General features: G+C 37.9%; 3 protein-coding genes across 3 annotated transcripts; all 3 read right to left on the minus strand.

The window, feature by feature from the left end:
- Positions 1-4,728: 4,728 nt before the first annotated feature.
- On the minus strand, positions 4,729-7,153 carry LOC137939419 (GDSL esterase/lipase EXL3-like). Its single transcript, XM_068784686.1, has 5 exons — positions 6,871-7,153; positions 6,648-6,778; positions 6,309-6,542; positions 5,637-5,892; positions 4,729-5,235 (listed from the first exon to the last, which is right to left on the minus strand). The coding sequence occupies exons 1-5, from the start codon at positions 7,151-7,153 to the stop codon at positions 5,042-5,044; spliced, it is 1,098 nt and encodes a 365-aa protein (XP_068640787.1). The 3' UTR covers positions 4,729-5,041.
- Positions 7,154-11,627: 4,474 nt separating this feature from the next.
- Positions 11,628-21,939, minus strand: LOC137939241 (protein FREE1-like). Its single transcript, XM_068784475.1, has 10 exons — positions 20,902-21,939; positions 15,302-15,388; positions 15,055-15,186; positions 14,755-14,901; positions 13,829-13,894; positions 13,625-13,735; positions 13,419-13,511; positions 12,208-12,241; positions 12,036-12,109; positions 11,628-11,948 (listed from the first exon to the last, which is right to left on the minus strand). The coding sequence occupies exons 1-10, from the start codon at positions 21,781-21,783 to the stop codon at positions 11,871-11,873; spliced, it is 1,704 nt and encodes a 567-aa protein (XP_068640576.1). The 5' UTR covers positions 21,784-21,939; the 3' UTR covers positions 11,628-11,870.
- Positions 21,940-22,386: 447 nt separating this feature from the next.
- On the minus strand, positions 22,387-26,045 carry LOC137939189 (proteasome subunit alpha type-4-like). The gene is made up of 2 exons (XM_068784404.1): positions 25,957-26,045; positions 22,387-23,373 (listed from the first exon to the last, which is right to left on the minus strand). Exon 2 carries the CDS (start codon positions 23,359-23,361, stop codon positions 22,609-22,611), a length of 753 nt encoding a protein of 250 aa, XP_068640505.1. The 5' UTR covers positions 23,362-23,373; positions 25,957-26,045; the 3' UTR covers positions 22,387-22,608.
- Between the last annotated feature and the right edge of the window lie 19 nt (positions 26,046-26,064).

The raw sequence follows: 26,064 nt of genomic DNA on the forward strand, positions 1-26,064 counted from the left end.
TCCAGCTCTTTCCAGCTTCATCAAAGCTCACATCAGTCAGCTGAAGATCCGCACAACAGAAGTATCTCCACAATTTCCTGTCCACTGAGTTTATCCTTATAGATAATATTGATTATTGAGAAATAACGAAGTCCACATAAGTGATCAAAGACGTTGGGTATTTTATATTAAGTTTGGAAATTAGTTATTTTTGTTAATATTTATTAAAAATAGGTAAATTTTAGTAAAATTCCCTACTCTTATACACTAGTTCGATTTCATAAGTATCCTACAATCCAGTCCCAGAGATCGTGTAATCAAAATATAATAAATAGGTAACAGAGAAGACGATCGTGGAAAGATATTGAAAATCAAGACCGGCTATCGATCCAACACATGATTTCTCCCATAATCTCTCAAATCGAACGTTGAACTGTCTATTCTACACTGTTTTCAAGCTTTTAATGACTTCCACCGACCGGAGAAAATTAAACAGTACGTGCCTCTGCATGCTTAATAGCTAGATTAAATTAAAACCCAACAGCCTCAACTCCATCTCGTTTTCGTCGTAACGTGGGCGAATTCCAGTCGTTCCTGATCGTCTATGCTCATCAATGCTCATGTCCCTTTTTCTCAACTCCATTTTATCTCTTTCCTCCACTGGCAATTGACATTGGTGAAGAAGAGGAAGGTAAAGATTTTGCAGAGAGAGAGAAAGAGAGAGAGAACTAGATTTCATACGGCCACAGGTGCACCCCTTTTGTCCGAGCTGACTCCTTGACAGTCTTCTTCAAGTATCATTACCGTCTGTAATCACCACATGCAGAGTTAAATCACTAGCAGGTATGTCAGAAGCCAGAGGGTTCAGGTAATTAACTCGATAATGTTCACTGGTACATAAGTGAGTCTTTGCCTTGATTTTACATAGGGGACTATGGGAGAGTACATATATACTTCGTATTTCTAATTCGGTCATGAACATTTGATTACAAGTTGTTATAGACAAAAAGAGAAGAAAAAGATGTTCAAACGTCTTCCCATGTATCAGCTTGTAAAATCCTTGAAGTGGAACTTTCGCCATATCTTATTCTTCACATTCCCTCTCAAGTTGGCACCCAGATAACGAAAACGCCTTACTTGTCAACTAAGATTTGATATTGAACAGTTCCAAGTTGTTTATAAGTAGTCAGCACATAAGTAGTTTTAATATGTTCTTAAGTGATTCTAACATATATGAAATATGTTTTTGTATTTATGAAAATGTGTTTGAATGTAAAATATGTCCTAAAGCTCTAAATTTGCATTGTACCTCAAGTTTTGGAAGGAGTGTACTGCTCTCTTATATAAACTAAGTTTTTGACATTTCTCAATGATTCCTAAAATTCGATAGTCATCAATTTTTTTTCATTTTCTAAGGGCGTGTCTTGAAGAGTTCTTGACTTTCCATGAGGTTTGAGGTCTTTGAGAAACTTGTATCGATTCAATGCTTTAGGCCTTGAAATTGATGTCTCATGAAGGAAAAGTATCTGAAATACTAGATTTACAATTGTCAACTCTATTAAGTTTTGTTATCATCAAAATTAAGAAGAGGCGTCAACACTCGGTAAAAAAATCCCTCCCCTTCCTCCCTAAACATATCCTCTCCACCAAACAACTCATCCAATTACCCTCCTCCTTGATGATCCCCACCCTATTTCTTCCATAAACCGCATCACACATTACATCCTTATTTTCCAACTCAACCCCAACTCAAATCACTTTTCAAAACCAAACTATAACCCACCCCAACAAGATAATTGTTACTCAAACCAACAACAAAACCCTTACCCTCATGCACCACCTATGTATCACCCCATCCTCCCATTAGACACAACTACCCACCATTGTCCAAGACCAAAATATTGACAATGTAAAGGAAGCTTGGTTGCACCTAGATTTGTCTCCCAAGTTCAACAACCATCGGTTCAACATAACTAAAGAGCAGAAAAAAGTGAGTTTAACAAGAAGTACACAACCTGGGAGATTGAAAACAAGTTCTTATAATTTTTTCTTAGTATCTCAACCTTGAGACCAAGGTTGATCTTCCAAGAAGGACGAAATGATAAAACCCAAATTTATGTAAATGGACACATGTACCAAGCCGAGGGGTACAAAATATAATTTGGAAGACGTTTATTTTTAAAAAGTCTAAAAGGCACCACCATAAGAGTAAAAGTGGCAATTTGATTTCATTTTTAGGTTGACACTCAAGAGGGGTAGAATGATAGAGACCCCAAAAATACCCCCAAAGAAGAAGATAATATGAAGAAGAAAAGAGGAAGACGAGAAGTTGAAGAGTAAAAGAAGAAAGAGAAATAGAAAGTTGTGCCACTACAAAATGGAAAGTGATGTCACCTTCAAGAAAGAAAGGGTGCGGGGCATGAGGGAAAAAAAGGGAAAAAGGGGGCATAGGGTCTAAATGGGGCAAAATCCACCCCCCATTTTGTTTGGTAAAATAAGATCCTACATGTAATCATTTCAATTTTCTAGAATCTCAATTTTTCAAATAATGTTATACAGAGGGGTGTTGGGTGAAGGAAGAGATAAGTCAAGTTTTTTTCCAAATCTTTCTTTCTCATCTCAAATTCGTGTCTAGCACCTCTCTCCTCCTTTCTCATCTCTTCTTCTCTCTTTTCCTTCTAAATCTCTCTCTATGTCTCTCTCTTCCTTTATTATACTTCACTCTTCTTCCCTTCCTTCTTACGATTTTATGAAAAGATAAGACCTTACACAGTGGGTTCTTATCAATATAATAAAACCCAAATTTAAAAATCTAGGAGAGATTCTACTCTTTTTCTTTCGTCAACCAACACATTCATTTATAGCTTTAATCGGGGAACTCCTTAATCCACTAGGATTACTTAACTAAGGAGAGCTTCTAGGAAAACGAAAGGATTACATTAATCGAGGAGAGATTTTAGGAATTGAAAGATTACATCAATTAAAGATAAATCTAATTTGATATGGTATTTTCTTATAAAAAAAGAGGGGCATTTTTCATGCCCCCTTTTATATGTAATCTTTTCATAAAATTAATAAAAAAGAGTTTAAAGAAAGAAGTTAAGATGGTTGGAATACGAAAGAAAAGAAGAAGACAAAAGTAGAGGAAGAGAGGGAGATAGAGAGAACTTTGGGTTGAAAACTTGGGGCATGAGAGTAAGAAGGAAAATGGAGTAAGAGGACAAAAATAGGAAAATACCCCTCTTCTTGATAAGATAAAATCCTACGATATTAGATTTATCTTTAATTTATTTAATATTTATGTTTTTTCTAGAATCTCTCTTAGATTGATGTAATCATTTATTTCCTAGAATATCTCCTAGAGTTATGTAATCCTAGTTGATTAAGTAGTGCCCAAAATAATGCTATAAGTATGGGTGTTGGCTAAAGGAAGAAATCGGTCATGTCTATTCCATATCTCTCTGTTCCATCTCAAATTTGTGCCTAGCACCTCTCTCTCTCTCTCTCTCTCTCTCTCTTCCTCTACTTTACTTCTCTCTTCTTCTCTTTTCTATTATTTTGACCCTCTTAACCTTCCTCTTTAAACTCTTTATTTTACTCTTAGAAATGATTATGACCTCTCACAAATAGGGTTCTCATCATTTTATTCAAGAACACCCCACAACACCTCCTAGGGGAGAAGATTGAAATTCAACCCAATTCTAGGGTGGTGTAGAGTTGTAAGCAAGATGGACTTGAGAAGAGGAGGATAGGGTTTTGGAAAACCAATCCTACTATAGAGGGTAGGTTGGGGACAAAAACAAGATTATGGAGTGAGGTTGCATGGTGGTTGGGGTTTTTAAAGTTCTCATCCTTTTATTAAATAGGTAAAATCTATATATATATATTTCTTTTTATAACCAATTGAGTAGACTAGAAGAACAAGTTTTTGGGCAAATTCACCAATCCTATATATTCTTATTCATATGATATAAAATTAATGCAACTCAAACTTAAAGTTACAAGAAATTGATAACCCCATTATCAATATTAAATTTACTATTGGGTGTGACTTATAAATTATATTTACTATTGAATGGTGATTAAACAATTAAATTTACTACCGCATACTTATTGTTCAGGTTAAACCTACTGCTTCAGGCATTCTCATGCAACCTCATCGCACAAATGTTTTTGAACTTAGGGATCGTTTGTGTCATCATAGGAAAACAAAATGGCATGAAAATGATTTTCCCTTTGATTGATTTTCTTATTGAAAAGTTTTCCTATTGGAAAATTTTAGTTCGATCGGTTTTCTTGTGTGTGTGCTACTACAGGAAACAACGGAAAAGATAGTTACAATATTTGTATGTACGCTAGAAACAAAAAAATTATAAATAATAAAAGAATAAGGTTAAAAGTAAGAGGTAAGAGATCAAGAACCACTTTAGTGTTTATTTATTTACTTTTCCTATAGTTTCCTATTGGAAATTCATTTTTATCCTTTTAACATTTCTTAAAGGTAAGAGGAATCAAGAAGAATTAAGAAGAAAATGATTTTGTTCTTCAAAATGGCACAAATACTGAAAAATTATGCTCAACAAGAAAATTTTATTATGACATTTTTTCCTCCACTTTCCTAATGACACAAACACACCCTTATATACTACCGAAATCTTTAATCTTTGGCATGATGCTGAACAATTTTAACAGTTGGTTTTCTATACTAGCTGCAGTTGCATTAGGAAAAGAATAGGAAGAGAGACATTTGATAAAATTCTTGTAAATCTCATCAATATAAATTCCTCGGTTGCCGAGTTCATCATTAACCACAGTTTTAATGCATCAAAAGCTCTACTACATGAACAGCCACTGTGAATCTAGTAAACGTTTCAGGTATCGGTGTGCCCTTGCAGTTATGAACAGGAGAAAAGAAAGAGGATGGGAGGAAGACTACCATGGACGTAGCTATACTGAAACGATGTATCTAAGCTTGCGTGAATAAGTTGCATTCACGGGATTATTTCATTTCGGATGCAGGAACAATCCGTTGTTTCAGGAAATCCACTCTCTAGTCATCGACTTACAGTAAGCGGGGGATGTAATCCCTAATGACTGTTCCTGCGATGATCTCGTAAGCTTTCTGTGTTGGGTGGTAACTGTCCCAAAACACATAGTCCGAAACATCGGTGCAGGTAGTGGGATCCAGTTCGTTGCACAAAACGGAAACTTCGACAGTTCCAGTTCCACAGCACCCTTTTTCCGACACCTTGAAACCTGAAAAATGAACAAATCACTGGTAATGTCATACCGTGATTGTGGCATTCACCAACAGTGTATGATGTAGGAGTTGTTTACAGATAAAACTACTTTGTAGCTTGTTAAAGACTCTGCTATTTCCTTTTGTTTCTAAAACTTTTTAACTGCTACGGAAAACTTAAAAGTTTACATGGACGATGATGCCTGCAATTTTTTTTTCCTTAGAAACATGTACCAGAGTTCGTAAGAATTTGAAGTGAATTCAATTTAATCACTTAGGGCTTGTTTGGAACCCACATAAGAGAAAAGAAACTTCTTTTCTTTTCTTTTCTCTCCACTTTCAAAGATAAAAACTATGTTAAAGTTAGGTTTAAGTCTATTCTAGAATGACTAATCGAAGTTTAGGATGAATAGAATACCATATTTGGAGGGGTAAAGAACCAGTTCTAATAAGATGTTGTATATGTCAGCATAGACCATCCTTGAGCCTGGCAGGGTGGCAGGTAGGTTGCTCACAACCTTGGATAGCTTGGAATTGGTTAACTGTGCAGCTTCGTTGTAGACATCTTGGCACTGTCTTTCGATCCCTCCTGATAGGGTTCTTTGTGATGGAACGCACCCAATTGGAGGCAGGCCTACAATGATCATCTTCCGAGCACCCAGTTCATACAGTCCCTGCAATTTTGACCAAGGGAGTCACTAGTGAAACCAAAATTTGTAAAGCCTCTGAAACAGGAGACTCTAGTTGATGATTAATCCCCTGAAATATGACCTGAATTTTTCGTCGAAAGACGGTTATCGGTCTCAGTTTTAGAGGCTGTATATATTTTTTTTATTTTTTTTATTTTCAGTAAATTCAATACCCAAGTAAATAGATGGGTGTGTTTGAATGAGGATAAATTCAAAGAGTTAAAGATATGTTGAAATAAAAAATGTGGCTGCATCTAAGGCCAAGACAGGTGATTGATCCCATGATTGGGACTCGTTGACCTAACGTTATCCAGCAGATCCTATTTTGAGAGGGAGAGAAAAACCAGGTGACTGGAAAGTCCCGCGGATCCCATTAAAAGAGAGAGAGAAAGTACACAAACCTGATAAAATTTAGAAGCTTTCTGCACCAGAAAATCTGTGTAAGAAGGAATATCAAACTGTTTTTTCCTGAAAGGGGTAGAGAAGTAACTATTAGCGAAGTCGTCTGTTCCTATAATCACCAGATAAATACTATCGTTGATTATGCTTGATGCTCTCTTTTCTCCTGCAATCGTCTTCAACTTCGTTTGGTACTCTCTGAAGAGCTTCAATTCATCGTCCAATGTCAAAACCGACTTCAGCAACAAAAAATAACAAATACCCATTACTACTTCAGCAAGAAAAAGATGCAAAACGTTACTGAAACGGCGATTAATGAATAATCCATAGCAAACATCAACCATGAGTTGAGACGTCAAAGGGTCGTAGCCAGCCGCTCCAGAAGCGAAGGACACACCAGTAAGAAGATCTTCTGGAGTGAGATAGGGGTCAAGGTAAGCCGGGACGAGGTCCTTGACTCCCAGTGCCGAAGCTGGAGATAACAATAACGGAAGGTTAGCCAACTGGGTGCAGAGCAGACGGAACACCAAATGTGGAGAAGAAATTAACAGATAGGGGACTTACCGATCATGTCTGAAGGAATCCTTCCATTGCTGAACCTCCCTGTTGGTTGCTGCTGCGGGAAGTCCCTTCCGTAAGGAGGAAAATTGCACTTGACAATCGTTTTCAGCCCGTTGTTGTTGCCAGAGTCCACAATCGAGTCTCCGAAAACAATCAACGCCGGAACTTTGTCCTTTTTCTGGTGCAGAGACACGCCCTGACCCTGCGCGGCTCGAAGAAGAAAAAGAAGAACAGAAGCAACTAAGAGAAGAGAAAGAGGGAGCATTCTCGAAACCAAGAGTGCCATTTAGCGATTATCTGAAAATACAACGTAAGAAAACTGAGAACCTCTGAGGCTGTAATCCCCATTATATATGCATGCAAGTACTGTTATTTATTTATTGCTGGATTGGTGGTCAGCAGGCTGAAGAATTAATTCTTTCCTGTGACTCATTTCCCTTTCTTTACTTCCATGAACCATCTTCTATCTTCTAAATTTTTTAATGATAAAGGCATCACGAGCAAGTTAATCATATAGCCTTCTCGATAAGATGGACTCTGGCCTCTTTGAGTTGCTGCTATGGTACAAAGTGTTGCCTTTACAGCACGCTGGAGAGCACCTGCTACAATGTTTTGCTGCTGCTGCAAGGTTGCCACCACTCACCACAGCCATGTTTTTTTTTTTTTTCTGCTTTATCTCCTTCGACCATAAAACCTAATGGTGTTGGCATCATATGTTACATATTCGAAGATAAAGAGCAGATGAGCTTCTTTGATTTTATATAAATTCGTATTATCTTACGATAGCGAATTAGTTGAGTCTTCCATAAGAATAGGACTCCTCTGAATTGCCCTTATGTTCAGGTGATTCTTATTGTAAATCTTTATATATATTTGGCTCCATTCAATGCAAAGTCGTGGTTCAGTTCAATATAATCTAACACATAGTGCATACCTAGTGTATCATATCGGGTATTTTGATAGCAAACCACCAATACATGCCACCTTAATAAAATTAATTTGCTCAGTATATTTAAAGTAAAATTAACATAATTAGATCATTTAGATGACATAGATAATATCATACAAATATCTATTATTTTAATAACGATACCGATAAACTGGTAATCTTACTCGAATCATTAAGTGGGTAAGAATCTTTGCTGCATAAGCTATTATATGTGATCAAGTTAAACATAAAACAAAACAGCAAAGCAGCAACAGCATTCTCTGAACAGCTGATTTGCAGTTCAGTGAATTGAATGTTCTCATCCAAAATTATGAATTTGCCGAGCTAAAGTCGTAAGAGAGCCACAACCTTGCAGCAACCAACTCAACCAAAAAGACAGCAACAGAACGACCCTTCTGACATCGCTACAGTAAAATTCTGGAATAACTTGTGGTGTGGTCGAGGAAACAAGGGAGGGAGGGAGGGAGGGGATGAAGGAAGAAAGGAGGGGAGAAGTCCCCTCAGCCGTCGCGGTGCTAATTAAGCAAGCCAACCGCACTCCGGGTGGTGGTGATCATCTGCTCGGCGTCCTCTCAGCGGCCTCATCAAACAGCATTTACTCATGTACCGTTGTGATGGTTGTACGTAACTGTGCTTGATTTGAACAGCTCATTAATATTGAAGGAAGGGGAGGTTGGAACAGCTCGTGGGTCCTTTGGATTCAATGGTAATAGTCATTTCCATGGGGTCTCGTGACGAAGAACTGGTGAGGCTTTGGGACAACTGACATTTGACTAAAGGGCGGGAGAACTCTCTCCCTTTTTTGTCAAATGTAGTAGTCTTATTCCACCCCTCCTTGATCATCTGGTTTGTTTGGCCCCCCAAGAATTGATTAAAGGGAAATTCTGAATAGGGTTATTTAGATCTTATATTTGAAAACACTAGACAAATATACTCTTGTCATTATCTAACTATGTTTAAGAGTGTTTTTAGCATGGCAAAGGGAACATCAAGCATGACTAGCTGTTACTACTCTTTTCCATTAAGGGCTAGTTGGAAGCCCTAGAAATGAAAAAAAGAAAAAAACTGAGAATTTGACTATTATTACTCTAAAAAAATAGTTAGTGAAAATGAGATAATGATCAAAATTTTCTTTTCACTAACTATTTTTGGGAATAATAATGATCGAATTCTCATTTTATTTTATTTTTCATGGGGTTCCAAACAGACCCGAAGGGATTTGCTGGTCTTGTATATGGAATAACACCTGCTTAGTCCCCTACGATAGTGGTGGATGAATGGAAATACATCCTATTTACGTTGTTTATGTGATTGGAAGCGATTATTCATAATGCTCTATATAGGAGTCTAAATCTCAAACCACTCTTTTCTTCATTCCTCTAGTGCTTAAAAGGAACTACTAGTGTCTTTGGTGGAAAGTCTTCCTCTTCCTTTTCCTCTCACATGGAGGTCGGTGTTGCTCCCTCCATCCATAAACACAGAGGGAAGGGACAGCTCCAAATGGTTACTTCCGTCCATCTCTCCTGTTCCTTTCTCAGCTTCTCCCTCAAGTGCAAGGGAAAAGGGAGGATGGATACCTCCCTTGCATGTTTCACAATAAGGAAGTTGAAGAAAGGTCTGGTAGCTTGGAGAAACCAAGCAATGCCATTAAAGTAATAACCAGTTTGGATAGGTTTTCTCCATCTCAACAGCCCTCATTTATTAGTAGACTAACCTAAAAGGCAGAAGCCACCATAACTATACAACTACTCGAGTCTCCACCCGAGTTAAAGAATTTTGAAAAAACTGAAACGTGGTTGTGAGGGAAATGCTTCCATTGGAAACCTGTTTATCCTCGTGGAGAAAACGAAAAAAAAAAACTCTTTCGAGTGGTGGAACAGTGAAAAATAACGAGACTCAGGTGAATGGAGAGGAGTGAGGAGTTCTTGCATTCCTCCTCACAGAACAAGCAATAAAACAACAGAAGATTCTGTTCTGAAACAGTAACGAGATGCGTCTCTGTCACTTCTAGGTGGCTGTCTTCTTCGCCTGTCACATTAATGGCTCCCTTTACAATTGCACCAATTGGACTGGTCCACACATACAGCTTTCAGCTTGTCAATTTTGATGCAAGAAGACGATCCTGAGGAATTTGAGCTGTATTTGCAATCAATTTATGGATCTAGTGTGCATTGTGTTTTTGTTATATGCGATTAGGATTTCTTTAAATACCTACGATGTATGTTTTGATCTAAATGCTAAAAGTTTTAGGGTCAGTTTGGAACCCGTTGGAAAATAAAAGAAAAAAATAAGAATTTGACCATTATTATTCTAAAAAATAGTTCTTGAAAAGGAGAATTTGATTATTATCTTATTTTTACTAACTATTTGTTTGGAATAATAATGATCAAATTCTCATTTTTTTTTCTTATTTTTTCTAGGGTTTCCAAACAGACCCTTAAGGTTAGTAATTTTGTATGCTCTAAACAGGGTGGTAGCCAGTGGGATGGTGGAAGTCCCAATTTAGCCAAACCAACCACTACCCTTACCTTCCCATTTATTTTTGTAGAAGCATCGATGAGTTTCCTTTCCTTTTCATTCCCTTTGCTCTTGAATAAATAGAGAAATAAAGAAAAGATGTCCACCCTTCCCCAATAAATACATGGAGAAAAGGGAATAAAAATTATTGTAGATAAATATTATTTTTGCTTTGCTTCTGTTAGAAGATAGGCCCAAACCCACACGACCAAGGAAGACCCACAAGATAGGCCCAAACCCAAAAGAAGTAGGACCCACCATGATTACCACAAACTGACATCCATATCACATTAGTTGGAAGATCAAGAAGTACTCACAAATGCATTTTTATCTTATGGTCACGTCTTAGAAGATTTCTAGTTTGAGTTATGTTTGTCTTTTATCTATATTGAGTTATTTAATTATACTAAGACTTATCTTTAAGCGTTAGAGTTTTGGTGTAATTGGGACAAAGGTAGAACTTTATTGTAATTGGACTCTACTACCTTCCTCAATTATAAATAAAGATTAATGTACTCTGATTATAATAAGTTAATGAAGTCAATGAAACATTTTTCTTTTTCATAAATTCAACACTCTAACACTAACACATAAAATCATAAAAGGCTTCGAGAATTATTTATAATTAATCCAATTGACAATGCTTCATGTGCATGCATTGGTATTTACAAGTATGTTGACGTTTTAAAGTTGTAAAATTTTCAAATTAGGGTTTGCTCATATGGAGCAAATCTGAACTCAACCTGACCAATAGCTATCACTAGTTTTTCTTATTTATTTCTATAAAATCAAGAAAGATATTTTTTCCACCTCCTTTTTCGTCCATGTTGGAAGGTATAATTAGGTTTATTTAGTTTATTTTATTTTCTAAAAAAATTGTTTCCTCCTGAAGTTACCGCTTAAGGAAACGTGGTAACACGTGGTATCATATAAGAATGCCACCTAAGGAAAGGAGGTAACATATAATGGAGTTACCACATTGTAAAGGTGGGGTGGTTGAACCACCTTCACCCACCCTCCTATAAATAAAAATCTAATAGGAATCTCCAGTTTGAGGAAGCACTCTTAGGGACAGAAAATTATTAGCTAATTATTTTAGACATTGAATGGGAAAACTTGCTTGTTAGAAGAAAAAAAAAAAAAAAAATCTTAATGTCTTCTCATCACCCTAAAGCTGCCAGTACAAGAGAGCTAACCTCACAAGTGTCTCAAAGTAAGGATCATCTCCATCCACGGGAAAGGCAATAAAAAACAGTAGATTTACCAGAAAGATATCGACCCAGAATTACAGGAAGACAGGGCAATCCAGTTTCAGATTTCTATATTATCCTCCAGATTTATCTACATATAACTGTCTCAAACGAAAGTCATCTACAGGAACATCAGTATGTCATCAAGGATTTCGTGGAAGCAGTAAAGAAAGGGATATACACAGATCACGAAAGTCATGAAGCTTATTTAACCATGTCACTTAAAAAATACGCACAGCCGTTTCAGTCGTGCATTTACTCATGTCCATGACGAAAATGGAAGCCAATCAATGAGCACTAACGAGGAAAGGATGCTGGCAGACACCACACTCAATTGTTTCTGAACCAGACGCTGGAACCTGAACCTGCATATTACCAGCAGAAAAGGCAAAAGAAGATGAGGAAAGTAATTTAGTATCCTATTCATAATTTAGCCCAAAGGATATCGGTACCTGCAAATGAACGGTGCAAGTAGGGCAGGCAACTTCCCTCATTCGTTTCCCAGATCCATCTGATGACTTGGAAGCTGACAAGCAGCAATGTGTGTAAGAGATTTGGGACATCGTATTTATTAAACAGCATGAAGTTTCTATGATCAATCTCAACTAAATCCAAAATGAGTACCTGATGATGCCTTGCGGTTTCTTTCCATCTCCTCCTGCCATTGGTAAAGAATGAAGAAAATTTTGTTTTAGAAGAAAATTTTGTTTTAGAAGAAACAGTCTATACCTTCAAGGATGAGAATTGATCATGTTTAACAATGCCATGGAGCTTACACCCAACAGAAAAAATAGCAACTTACCTAGATAACCACAGCTCTACCAAGCCACGAATAGAAATAAAAGAAAAACTAAAAAGAAAAGCACAATGAATAAAACATATTTCTTCTTTATTATAGAAAAGCCAAAGCATCAGACTATTAACATTGTAAATGTTAAGTTGTAGAGCCTAATTAACGCCCTACGCTGAGTTAGTCACAGATCGAGTTGTAGCTCGAGAGGTTAGAGAGAAACACCTGTAGATGTGCGATTTCTCTTGTAAAGTATTTCATCTTCATAGTGGATTACTGTAGCAACGGAAGACAGGATATGATTTCACCTTGAGGTGAACCTGTATAAATCTTGTTGTGCTTTTTCGCGCTTGTTTTTCCCTTCTTCCGCATTTATTATTATTGCTCTCGTTAGTTTGGAAATAGGGGGTTTAATTCCTAACGGTAAACACTATTCCAATTCTGGTGGTTTGAGATTTCACTGTCAGTATAGCCAAAAAAACCCAAAGATTTTGTAAAATATGTTATATCCCTTATTTCAAAACATTCTGGCAATTTCAAGTTCCTCCAGCTATTCCAACTTAAACCCCTAAAAAATTACTTAATACCCATCAGTTTATGGTAAAGTTCTTCTACAGATGGATCTAAGAGATCATGATCAATCCAGTATACATGAAAAGAAAAAAAAATCCTCTCCCATGAATTTTAAGTTATGAGGCAAGAATGGTTAGACCAATATAGCTAATTTATCTTCCCTAACTCATTCTCCATTCATTTTCCAGTATTTAGAAGCAAAAAAGAAGACAAAGAAAAAAAAAGAATCATGTAGCCATCTATTTTTCCAAAAACCGGACAAATTTCTGTTGTTCCACTTAAAAAGTAAACATCAATAACATCAACTGGCATGAGAAATGAGATTTGATCAATTGCTCTAGACATTTTTTATGTACAAATTGGAAACAAGACTATGCATATTTAACACATTATATTGCTCACCACCATCACAAAATATGGAAGAAAAATAAAAAAACACATCATGCACAGTTGCACAATATATGATACTCACCTGGAGCTTCTTGGCAAGATCCTCATGACTGGTGAGCACAGAAGGTCTACTGGCAGCTTCCTTTGCATTGCTCAACCTTTGTGAAACTTCTGCCTGTAAACAGCAAATACAAGCATCCTCAAAAGTCAGTAGAGCCACACAAACAAGTAGCATTAAACTAACTTGACACTTATAAATAGAGAACAGTACAACAGTAAGATACAAACCAAGCATCTATCACAAACTCGGACAGGCTGGGCATTAAGATCAGCAGTAAGAGCAATTCTACCATGTGTACACTTGTCACAAAATATATCCCCGCAGTTCCTGCAATGATGCTGAAAAGCAAGAACAAGGTGCCAAATCAAGCCAAAGAGCCAACATAAAATAATTTTAAAACAATAAAAAAGATTTTGAAAAAGGACTTGTACCTTACGCACAAAAGCTCCAAAGTCAGTTCCACATCCTGTGCATTTTGTAACCACTTCATCTGGAACCTGAATATGAAAAAAGAACAACCAATATAGGATTAAGCACTAAAACAGAAATGGAAACCAAAAAAGTAAAAAAGAAGAAAGGCACACTAGGTCAATATATTTGTGAATACTTTAAGCAACTCAACATTACTTGACTCAATCATATATTAAGAAAGTTGAAAAGAGACTTATAAAGATGCCGTGAAAGCTAGTAAAATCTACTATTTATAAAACATATTATACTCATATCTCCTTCTCAGAACAGTATACCATCTATTCTGTCACTCTCCTGGTCTACTTTAACAAAATCTAACTGAAATGAAGCCCGAAACAATGCCTTCCATGGGAGGGGATCCCAAGAGCCCTCTATTTAAGCAACTCTGACAACAGTTGCCTGAAGAACCCAGATGCCAGATGCTACAAAGTTGTTCCCATAGATAGCTTGGGCATCAAAATAGGGCATTTTTTCAATGCACAGAAGTTAACAAAATTCAATAACCTAATATTCATCTGTACCAATACCCAAGAATTGCTCAAAGAGGACTTTGAATGCATAATTGGCCTGGCTCCCCATGGACATTGCCTAACACACTCAAGATAATCTGGAACTTCATGAGCCCCTTGGCTTTTGCAGTTTCATATGTTGGGTGACAACTCAGCAGACAAAGAGGTTCAGATACTTCCATTGGTTTTTATCTGCATTGTTGCTCTATAGGTTCACATGCTTCAACTGTTAAACTTTGCTTCTCATCTTACCCCACACATTTTTCTCATTACTTTTGAGTACAACAGATTCCATGAAAGACTTCCTAGAATGTCAAGGCAAGGAAAAAGAGATAAAACATGAAAATAAATGTACAAGATAGATAAATAAAGCTTACCCAGTGGTCTTTCTCCTCAATACCAGGCTTTATCAAATTCATCCAATCTGTAAAACCTTTTCTCTTTTCACCTGGAGGATCAGGTAGCCTGCCACCATCAGAAGATCCTTTATTTCTAAAACTGTCCTTTCCACCCATCTCCTTAAGCTGTTAATCAGGAAAGATATTTATTCTTGTAAGATAAATGTCCTACCATTAGAGATTTAAACAACTTCCTGTTCATAACCACCAGCATGAGAGAGAAAGAGAGGGAAACGGGAATGAAACTGATTGCTCCAAAGAAATGTTTGAGGCCCCAACCTGCACAGTTGCTGCAGTAATGGTGTCAAGAAGTGTACTGGTAGTATAGCTGTTTGACTGCAGCCTAATGCGTCTCGGTTCAATGTCAACAGAAGTTTTTGCCCAAAATGTATAGATGGAGGGATCGTTTACCTAAATAAGAAAAACAAAAGCCTTGAATAACTTATTTTTTTGAACAGTTAAAAGCCTTATAATTCAGAGAGTAAAAAAAACAAAAAGATTCTTCCACCAATACAAAGGAATATACCTCCCATCTTGTTACCGTCTCCAGAGGATATATTCTTAATGTACGGTTACTGTTGGGATCAAGCATGCGAATCCCATCTAAACCAATCTGAAAAGGAAACACAGAATATTTATTTGATGAATGTCATTTTGTAATTTCAACTATAAAAGAAGATTAATAACCACTCACATATGTACGAGTAAATTTGAATCACATTGATTAACGTGGAAAAAACTGCCTTAAGGAGACTATGTTTCTACGTTTTTTTTTTTTTTTAAGAAGTTTGAAGTTTGACTTTCCCTTCTGACACTTGAAAGTTCTAATCTCCCATGTCTGGAGAAATGAGACTTTTGTGGCAGAACCCAATGTAGCTTCATTCAACTTGACTTTGGTTTAGTAAAGCATAGTAATAAGTATGAAGAAGGTAAAGTGCATGGCTGTTCTTACATACTCCATGTTTTGTTTAAATTCTTAGCCAGGCATGCAACAAACCCTGTCTTACCAATGACAAGAATAATAATAACAGCAAACACACAAACAAAATAGAGGGAGGGAGTCTCAAGTCAACAGCATCAAACAAAATCCATTGTTCTTCATGCATTAAGAAGAAAACAGAAAAGTTGACCTAATTTATAAGCCTCAGCCACGTGATAACACTCGTTTCATGAAACTTTTATTTTATCACTCTCGTAAAACAATATTTTACCTTATTGACAATTTTTATAAAAAAAAGGCATAAAGTGCTTCCATCAAATCATAAACAATCGATTAGTCAAAATAATTTCCTCCTCATTCTAATAAGAAAGGGAACCAACACAACTCAGATAATTAGGGACGTTTGAAGTGAAAAAGAGAAAATTTAAAGCCCGGAGCACAATATACAACATTCTAAGGCAACCCTTATAACCAATGAAAAGAAAAAATTGAAGACTGCAGGACACTTCTAATTTTTTTTCCAGCTGACCAGAACTAGAGCTTGTGATCAGAAACATTACATAGCAAACAGAAAAAATAAGTACACTCTATAGTCTCATAATAACTTTTATGATTGAGCTTTCATCAAAGATCTAAGAAAACCATAGTTTTTCCTTTCAAAGATCACCCTGAAACTCTTTCCCTGATACCAACCTCAAGTTAATGAGAATCCATGATTCTAACTACAACATTCTAAGGCAAACCCTATAACCAATGAAGACAAGAAAAGATTGAAGATTGCACAACACTTCCAAATTTTTTTTCAGCTGACCAGAACCAGAGCTTGTAATCAAAAGAATTACATGGTAAACAGAAAAAATAAGTACACTCTATAGTCTCATAGTAACTTTTATGATTGAGCTTTCATCAAAGATCTAAGAAAACCATAGTTTTTCCTTGCAAAGATCACCCTGCAATACTTTCCCTGATACCAACCTCAAGTTAATGAGAATCCATGCATCTAACTCACATTACTCTAATAATCTGAGAAAAGAATATGTTCATGCTAGTGTAATCGAAGGCAATAAATTACAGGTGTCGTGAACAGAACATGACAGAATGAATTATAAAAAAAAAAGTTGTTTATTGGAATTCAGCTAGAACCCACCCACACCGCGAGGGGGGGGGGGGGGGGGGGGGGGGGGGGGAGAGGAAGAGACTGAACATGGCTAAAGATACTGTTGAAGTCCCAAAATAACCAGCCAAGTAAGAAAGTCTCTTCCAAAGTGTTGAGCACAACTCAACTTTTTTTTTCATGGGGTCTATGTGGGACTATTCCTAACACTCCCTCTCTCTCATGTGCGCACTCTTTTCTAGCTCCTACATGTTCACTGTATTGAATGGCCTACATCTATGTACCCACTTTAATACCATGTTAAAGTTGGTGCAGGTCCATTGCAAAACAAATAGCTTAAGTTAGGAGGTCATTTCTCAATTGATAACCATATGGTTTTTTTAACACTCATTTATGTGAAAACTCTCCTTCACCTCACGACTTACAGAAATGAACAATGAGCTTAAGAAGACAGCACAAACAATGCACCAACTATATGGAGCACAAATACGGCCCAACATCTTTCTCCGACACCATGTTAAAGATGGGTCAAGTTCCGTCCCAAAATGACTAAATAAATTAGAAGGCATCTTCCCAAGTGATAAGCACAACTTCTTTCTTACATGGTCATGTGGGATTATTCTTATAAGTGAGATTTGAAACTGCACATTGATGTTTCCAGATAATGAACTGAAACAGCTTATTCATGCTATTTTAGACGTTCAAGATAATCACAGACACCTTCAGACTTGCTCACATCATCAGAACATATTACATTGAAACATCCATCATTTATCATCTTCAAAAATTAGCAATAAGCGGGGGACCTCCAATCTCAGCCTTATGCCAGACTGGCATAAGGCTTGTTATTTATGCACAATATTCATGAAACCACAGCTCATTATATTGCAATACTTCTTCACTAATAACTATTAACAAATGTAATCCAATTTTACATATGTATGAAACAAGGCACATATACTAGTTTTCATATAGGAGAATACATGAGTTCTGCACCTTCCTTTACATCACAATTCCTACTAATCAAGCTACCTATCTGACTTATGGCACAATACTACTTTCGGTAGTTAATGTGAGGAAATCTAAATGACGAAGAAGCAGCAGAACTAACCAACTTCCTAAACATGTTGGAAACTGTATACATTTCTAACGCGTAGAGTGACGACCCTGTTTGGAGCTCCTGTGCCACAGGTATATTCTCAGTTGCATCATATTATAGTCTACAAGACCGGTCACCTCCTCTTGATTCATCAAAAAGTGTCAGTCTAGCATGGCAGCTAATAGCACCAAAAAGGGTACTGCAATTCCTATGGACAGCAGCACATGGTAAGATCCTTGTGAAAAACTATCAAGAATGGGCCAGCCAATCATCAACAGTTTATGTAAATTGTGTGGAACCTGGGAAGAAAGCTGCAGCCACCTCCTACTCCACAGCACTTTCAGCACTGCGGTATGGGGGGCCATATTATCAAAGTTTAATATCCGAATATAAATTTTTTTGAGTTCAATATCCAAATATAAAAGCCCAGGTCATTCACAGACTTCATACAACAAACATACACTTGGCCATTACCAAAATATGGTAAGGTGCTAAGCACCTAGCCAATACTACCCAAAAGATCGACCGGTTAGGAGCGGAAGGCATAGGTACTTAACCCTAAGACCATAATAGGACACCCCACCTTCGCGAGCCAACGTCCATGGCTGCTTAACACTCAACGACAGGTGCCGGGTCAAGATCCCATAATCCCTTACGGCAACCACGTCTGGGGATCGCGACACCCCCGCCAGGACTCCCCTCAGGGATTTGAACTCGCGACATGGGAGCCCGCTCTGATACCAAATATTAAGCACCTAGCCAATACTACCCAAAAAACCGGCTTATTAGGAGCGGAAGGCATATATACTTAACCCCAGGACCATAACATAAGGCACTATGAACGGCTACAGTAGCCAAAGTCCCATGGCACCTATCACTGGTAAGAAATAGCAGAACATTTGAAAGGCAAGTCCTCCTCCATTGGTGGGGTCACTGAAAAAGTAATCAACAGCTCACCTCAATGGGCTAGCAGTATTCATGGCATGCCACCTTTCCCAAGCTCACTGATCAGAAAATACTGGCACAAAGTCATACACTTCAGTAACCTAAAACCCCCACCATGACCCAATGGGAAACCCCCCAGGAAAGTCACTTGAAGCTTAACTATGATGGGTCTTCATTTGGAAACCAGGCCGGCAGGCATGGGGGCCTAATTAAGGATCATAACAGGGTCAGTCTTCACAGCATGCTCCGGCCGAACAGGGATATGCAACTCCAATGAAGCTGAAGCACAAGCCTTGTTGGCAGGCATCCAGCTCTTCAAGCAGCATTTCAGCTCTCCACCATTAGCAGAAGGAGACTCACATTGGTCATCAGCTGGGCAAATCAACCACTTTCAGCCCGATGGAAGTTAAGACACCTATTTGATGAGATCAAGGATCTATCAAAGAGGTAAATTGCATGGCATGAAACCCCAATATCAGCAAAATCAGAGGCTAACAAGCTAGCAAAAGAGGCGGTTTCTAGAGACCCGTTAGCCCTCAGTTGAGCTATAGCTCCTCAAAAGCTATTGTACCCTATGTTGTACTCTATATTGTACTTTTAGTACTAAATCTTAATAAGAAGTTATTGCCATTTAAACAAAAAAGTTAATGCATATACCTTTGAAAGAAAAAATACAACCCCTTCTGAAACTAGACTAACTTGAGGACACATTCTACCCCTATTGTGCATCCCCTCAACCCTTAATTTCATTATACCCCCACAATTCCAAAGTCTTCTATGGAGAACCAGAGACCACCATATAAATTGTCCATTTAACTCATTCTTAAAGTGCTTAAAACAGCCATCCTGAAACTTTGAAGTTTATAAACATTCAGGTCTGATTCATTCCGGAGTCCAAAAACTCAATTCGCCATCATTTTTGCAATCTTAAATGTGACCATCACACATGTGATTTCATGTTTTACATGCATTGTTCTGTATCTACAAATGGCTTGACAGTAAAACACGATCTGTATGATTTTGATTACATATTCTGCATGTGATCAGCAGCACACTTTTAGGTGATAGTGTTCCGAAGTGACACTTTTTAGTGATACACTTGTGCTAACGTATATATTCAGCATTCGTTAACGTATATATTCAGCATTCGTTTTGCACAAAACACATTATATTTTGAATTGATTCTAATGTTTTTCAAAACTAGGAGCACATGTGCAGGAGGTGTACATAGTATTCCTTCGTACCCTGCAACATCCATAAAACTGAAGCAGCACAGGGCACCTCCACATTCAGCGACTAACATTGACTAACAAACTGCACATTGCTGTGGGTGTTTTTTTTCCTTATCTCATCATATAATCATACTTACATCATATTTTATTTTCTTTTGTATATTTTGAACTTTATTACATTACTGACTTAAATAAAACTCACAAAAATTGTTAAATTTACTTAAAGAGATGGGAGTGAAACGAGTTTTATATTAATGTATTATGACTGCCAAAAATTTTAAATAAACCGATGGTAAAATTACACAAAAGATTCAAAAAAGGAGTAGGAGTAGGAAAGACGACATCCTAACCTACCACGACAGTAGATACAAAAGAGACAGCATTTACTTAGTTCAAACCAACCTGAGCATTCATGAAGTCTTGTAATGGCATTCGATTATACAAGTCACAAGATAGCAGAAACTCAGAAGTAGCTTGTAATGTCTACTTCACCACATAGATTAAACCACAGACTCAAGGGCCAAGTTTTGGACCAGGAAGGAATCAATGTCAATCCTTGTGTTTAAGTCTCACGGATGTCTGGGTTATCACTGGTATGTGTTTCTGTGAAACCAATATTGGAAAAAATAAAATACTTGTCGAGAAAAGAATTTAACTGGTACTTAAGCCAGCAGTTATGTTGGTTCTGTGAAACCAATATTGGAAAAAATAAAATACTTGTCGAGAAAAGAAATTAACTGGTACTTAAGCTAGCAGTTATGTTGGTATAGAGCATTCCAAAGACTACCACAAGTACCTGACAAAGAATATCCATGGTGCTCTGCCCACCGCTCTCAACAAGAAGCTTTACCCGAAACTTTTGAACCCCGTTCCTCACGTCCTGCTGGGGGTCTGTCTTGGGCACCGCCCTCACGATCTTTCCAGAGCCCGTCGACTCCTTTGGAGACGAATGACTAGTCAACGACCTCCCATAATCATCAAATGCAACAGAAGACGACCTGGGTCCACCAGTTCCTCGCGCCCCATAGGGCTCCCCTCTTCCTCCATCATAAGCATACACCCCATCTTCAAGCGCATCGCTCCGGTCATAGTTGGAGCTGGTACGGCCATACTGCCCTTGACCGTACCCAGAGGTCTCAGCACGATAGACCCCAGACTGATCGAATCCGCTGCTCTCGTAAGGATTGTCATAAACCGGTGGGACTGGAGGAGCAAGATGTGGGTACGAATTTGGGTAAAATCCAGGACCCGGAGTAGGATTGGTTACCTGAGCTAGAGGCGTGGAACCATAGTTACCCGCGGGGGGATGATGCTCATAGGAGTAGTATGGAACCGTCGCCGGTGGCGGGTAGGTCTGCGCCGGCGGTTCGGAAGCCGGCGGCTGGTAGTTGAATAGCGAGAAGGAAGGAGGGGTTTGCTGAGAGAAGGAAGGAGCAGTCGGGGCAGGATCGGGATGCTGCGAGAAGGGAGGGTAGTTGGTGGAGTAGGAAGACATGTCAGGCTGGGGATTGTAAGGGGAGAAAGGAGGAGCAGAAGCGAAAGTTGGTGGGTTAGGGGTAGGAGGAAAACCAGTAAGCAGATCGTTCAGATTAGGGTTCAGATTTTGGTGTGAAGGAGGCACGTATGGAGGAGGTTGGTGGTAATACGATGCGGCGTAATCGCCACTGCCCGATTGCATGTTGGAGTTGGTCTTCTAAAGTTTTCGTGGAAGACAATCAATCTGAGCTGAGTTATGGTAGGTATCGAATTCGCTTAATTTGGTTTTCTCTGGCTCCGATCTAATCCGTTCTGCGACGGTCGAAGATGTCTGGTAGAAAACGCGAGGAAGCCAAGAAGCACAGAAGCGGAGGAGAGGAGAGGAGTCATCACAACTCCTTTAATAATAAGGAGGGGGCCATAAAGTGAATCAAATTGACAGACAAGTCCAAAGGTGTTGGGCTCACCGTGATACTTCATTCTAAGAGGCCTCCTATGGGCTAAAATTCAAATCTAACCCAGTAATTTGAGTCAAAATCGTTCCGAGTTATGGATGAATGAGTTACATTATCTATCCATTTGACTCAATTAAGAAACAGGGCAGGTTCTCGTTTGACCCAAGTTTCAAACGTCTCTTGATTTAATTATTCAAAAGAGCAAACATTGGACTAAAATTATTTAAATTTAAAATATTTTAATCTAGTTTTTACTACTTAAAACAACTTATTTACCAAATCAATTTTTTTATGTGTAAAATAAAATTTAAGGTGAAATTTATAGACAAAAATAAACTAAATCTCTGGTTTTTATGTTATTTTTTAGAATAAAAAAAATTTCCATTCCAATCCTTGTCAGGAGAAGAAACAACAGCAAGAATCAGCGATCCACAGTATCTCCAGCAGCAAGAAATCAGATGGAACACATACTTTGCCTAGAAAGCTGATCAACAAAAAGCATGCAACAGAACCTTCTAACATCCCCTGAAACTTTAAAATGTGTGCAGAGTACAAGATAAACCACTCAACAGTCAAGAAACCTCTGCTGCAGGCTGAGTTACCCCAGATTTCACCAACAACTGACCAAGAGCCTCTGGTGAGCAAACCCGGTATTTGACCTCTCCAGAAGGAAGAAGGAACACCTCGGCTAATTCAAGCTTCTCTGAAGTGAGACTTGTACTGTCCATGGTCTTACTTAACACCTTCAACGCCAGTTCCATGGCCTCTTCTCGAGTAATATCATCTTTGTAATCTTGCTTAAGCATAGACTGTGCAGCCTGGTTATTCGCTCCGATTGCAGCAGCCTTCCACCCAGCATAATTGCCGCTTGGGTCACTTGTATAAAGCTGGAACCCAAAATTCTTGTCCCAACCAGCAAATAAGAATGAGACTCCAAAAGGTCGTAGCCCACCAAACTGGGTGTAGCCTTGTTTGGTGTCACAAAGAGATTGAACTAACTGTTCCACTGGCATGGGTTCTTGATAGGCGAAAGTATAACGTTGAGCTTGGACACGAGCAGTGTTGATCAAGATATTAGCATCAGACATGATTCCAGCCACAGCACAGGCCAGATGGTCATCGATCTTGTACATTTTCTCTGTGGATTTTGACATCTGAAGGAGTTTTGAAGTCACCTTTTTCTCACCGACTAGTACAACCCCATCCTTTGACAGGATGCCAATGGCAGTCCCTGCATTGCCAATGGCCTCCATTGCATATTCAACTTGATAAAGCCGACCTTCTGGAGAGAATATTGTTGTCCGGCTGTCATATCTTCTTGACATTGTTGGAAATTACTGGGAAAAGAAAAGACACTAAAAGTCACTTTCATAATAATTAAATTGTCCTAGTCGATTCACTGGAACTCTTGATAGAACCGCAATCTCGTACTCTACAGAATAAGTACCAAATATTTCATCCAGAACAGAACAACTGTTCAAACAAATTAGAATAGGATTTCATGAAATTGACAAAGATTTGTAATGTCACCACCTCTATTCTTTGTTTTTGCTGGTCAAATGAACCTTTATCGTTCAAGAAAGAGAGAAAGAGAGTGAGAGTGAGAACAGACAGAAAGACAGACTACATACGATACGGAGATTATTATTCCCATTATCTGCAGCCTATGTTACTGGGAAGCAGTAAATAACCAATGAACAAATTCTCAGTGGACAACATAACAATAAAATTGATATTTTTCATCCAAGCACTTGATCCATGACCTATACACCTGAAACAACTTGCACATTAAGCATGAAGGTTCTTCAACAATTAAACCAACAGCACTAACAACCAGATTAAGAGCAACAAAGTAATGTGATTGTGACAAACATGACCATGAGCTGTTTCAAAATAGTATTACAGCTATTTGCTGTTAAGGATATCTATTGACACTTTTCACAAATTACAAACACAGACAATAGTGAAAGCAAAGCAGACGGGTGTTAAGATATCCAAATAAAGGAAAAAGGATCTCTACAGATCTAGCTAGTGAAACAACAACTAAATTCAGCTTCCAACAAAAGATCCTAACTACCATCTGTTTGTGCCAATAGAATTCAGGTCTACCATTGACGTCTATATGATGCATCAGAAACCTTTTTAAGGGAAAAAACACAAACTCAGCTCTAAAATGGAAAGCCCTCACCCTCATCTGACCATTTTAAACCTAGTATTATTTTTCAAATTGCATTACTAAGATATAAGTACAGAAATTAAATGAGTTTGTATATAAGTACAGAAATTAAATGAGTTTGTATATAAGTACAGAAATTAAATGAGTTTTTCTTATTTTCTTGTTCTTTTTTTAGGACATGGAACCTAGATTTGGTGTGCTTTATGAAATTCAAATTGACAACAAAAAGAGAACACAAGGAAGAGAGGAAATGAGGGAAACTAAGGGAGAGAATAACAGTTGGAGGAGATAAGAGGGAGATGATGGAAGCATCGATGCTTAGCTACTGCTGCAATATACCAGAGTAACTTTGCCCTCAAATGGAGGATATAAAGGGAGAAGAGGACAGGCAAAGGAGACAAGAGGTAGATGATAGAAAGATTGATTTTTCCAACTCCTACTACAATATTCTAGAGCAATTCTGTTCCCACATATGCAGGGATCACTGTTTGGCAAGCAATGGGATCTTAGTAGTTCCAACATTTTTCATGCTTTTTGAAAGTCATGTTTCCTGAGTTACATTCTTTGTACCATGAAAGTATCACTATCAAAAGTTTTCTTTTAAATTGGTTATAATTTTTAATGAATCAGTTAAATCAAGACCTCATACCAACCTACACTAAGAGCCAAGTAATGTGACCATCATCCAAATGTTCAACCATGCAAATAATTGAGGAAGTTTTTTTTTTACTTTTTTGAACACTGGAAACATCCATGTACAAACTCTAAGTTTTAGGTCTTACTAGGAGAGAGTGGATTCTAGAGAGAATGTGTGTAAAGCCATTTGTGCAATGGAATCTGCATTAACTAGAGAAATAGCATCACCCAGTTTAAATTAAAAATAAACTGAATTTCTGTTTTCTCTAGAGAGTGTTTAAGTGAGATGAGGTAGCATGATTCTTCCACCATCTCAACCTTAGATTTGAAGGGAAAAGCTTTACCAGAAACACTCAAACACAAAAACCATATTATCCAGATAAAGTAGATAATCTTGAAATGAACTTTCACTTTCTTTTGCCATTGGTGGTTTACTTTCTCTGCTGTGCACTAAACCCTCTAGGTTCTTCCAAATGCCTTCAAACCAAAAAATTCACCTCCGCCTACTTAAAAGACCTCACGACAAATCAAAATAAGCAATAAGCAGCAAAACAATCATTTAACCTCCGAAGTAAAGCAAGAGTTTGTTCAACAATTCCTCAGAAAATCATCATTCACTCAGTAGATGTCGGGCGGACTGGCACTAAGTGAAAAACAATATAAAATGTGTCATCCCAGAGATAAGCATGATACTCCCAGAGATACTGACAATTTAATTCAACATAAGCATGACAATGACCAACGAAGAAAAACTACGTCTCATAGAAACGGAAACAAAATCTCCCTAAATCCAAAATTTCTCCGACTCGAGCACCCTATAATCGAACTTCTATGACGCCAAAAGCCGGTTATCTCACAGGAATGTGGATGGACAATCGACTATTAAGAACCCCTGTTCCTAATGTTGGAAATGTCAAATTACTATCTCATAGAGAAGAAGAATGAAACGAGTATTTACAGAATCATCCCATAGAATATAACATCTTAGAGAAGAAAAACAAAGAAATAAAATAGAAGTAAGGACTAGGGTTGCGGATTACGTAAACGGGTTGGGAGAACCGAACATGAAAGCATCCAAACACCAAGACGTCGCCATAGAAACAAGTACCTGATCGGAGAAGAAACCTCGAAAATGAACTGACGATGGGTTGGGCAGCTGGAGATCCAGGAGAGAGCGTCCGCCAATTGGTCTCGGAGAAAAGCGACCAGACCACTA

The sequence above is a fragment of the Aristolochia californica genome, unplaced genomic scaffold (assembly GCF_029961685.1).
Source record: "Aristolochia californica isolate CCGP_79_NKW_82.1479 unplaced genomic scaffold, dmAriCali1.0.hap1 SCAF_8, whole genome shotgun sequence".
In the NCBI taxonomy this organism is placed as follows: Eukaryota; Viridiplantae; Streptophyta; class Magnoliopsida; order Piperales; family Aristolochiaceae; genus Aristolochia; species Aristolochia californica.

What these genes read in the sequence shown, in the direction of transcription:
- LOC137939419 (XM_068784686.1), bottom strand. Translation starts at nt 7,153, where the DNA reads ATGGCACTCTTGGTTTCGAGAATGCTCCCTCTTTCTCTTCTCTTAGTT. An exon ending in GATTCCTTCAGACATGATCG is followed by an intron (nt 6,779 to 6,870) that starts GTAAGTCCCCTA and finishes TGTTATCTCCAG; the next exon opens with CTTCGGCACTGGGAGTCAAG. An exon ending in AAGCTTCTAAATTTTATCAG is followed by an intron (nt 5,893 to 6,308) that starts GTTTGTGTACTT and finishes TCAAAATTGCAG; the next exon opens with GGACTGTATGAACTGGGTGC.
- LOC137939241 (XM_068784475.1), bottom strand. Translation starts at nt 21,783, where the DNA reads ATGCAATCGGGCAGTGGCGATTACGCCGCATCGTATTACCACCAACCT. An exon ending in TTACTGCAGCAACTGTGCAG is followed by an intron (nt 14,902 to 15,054) that starts GTTGGGGCCTCA and finishes CCTGATTAACAG; the next exon opens with CTTAAGGAGATGGGTGGAAA. An exon ending in ATCTTGCCAAGAAGCTCCAG is followed by an intron (nt 12,242 to 13,418) that starts GTGAGTATCATA and finishes TACCAATGGCAG; the next exon opens with GAGGAGATGGAAAGAAACCG.
- LOC137939189 (XM_068784404.1), bottom strand. Translation starts at nt 23,361, where the DNA reads ATGTCAAGAAGATATGACAGCCGGACAACAATATTCTCTCCAGAAGGT.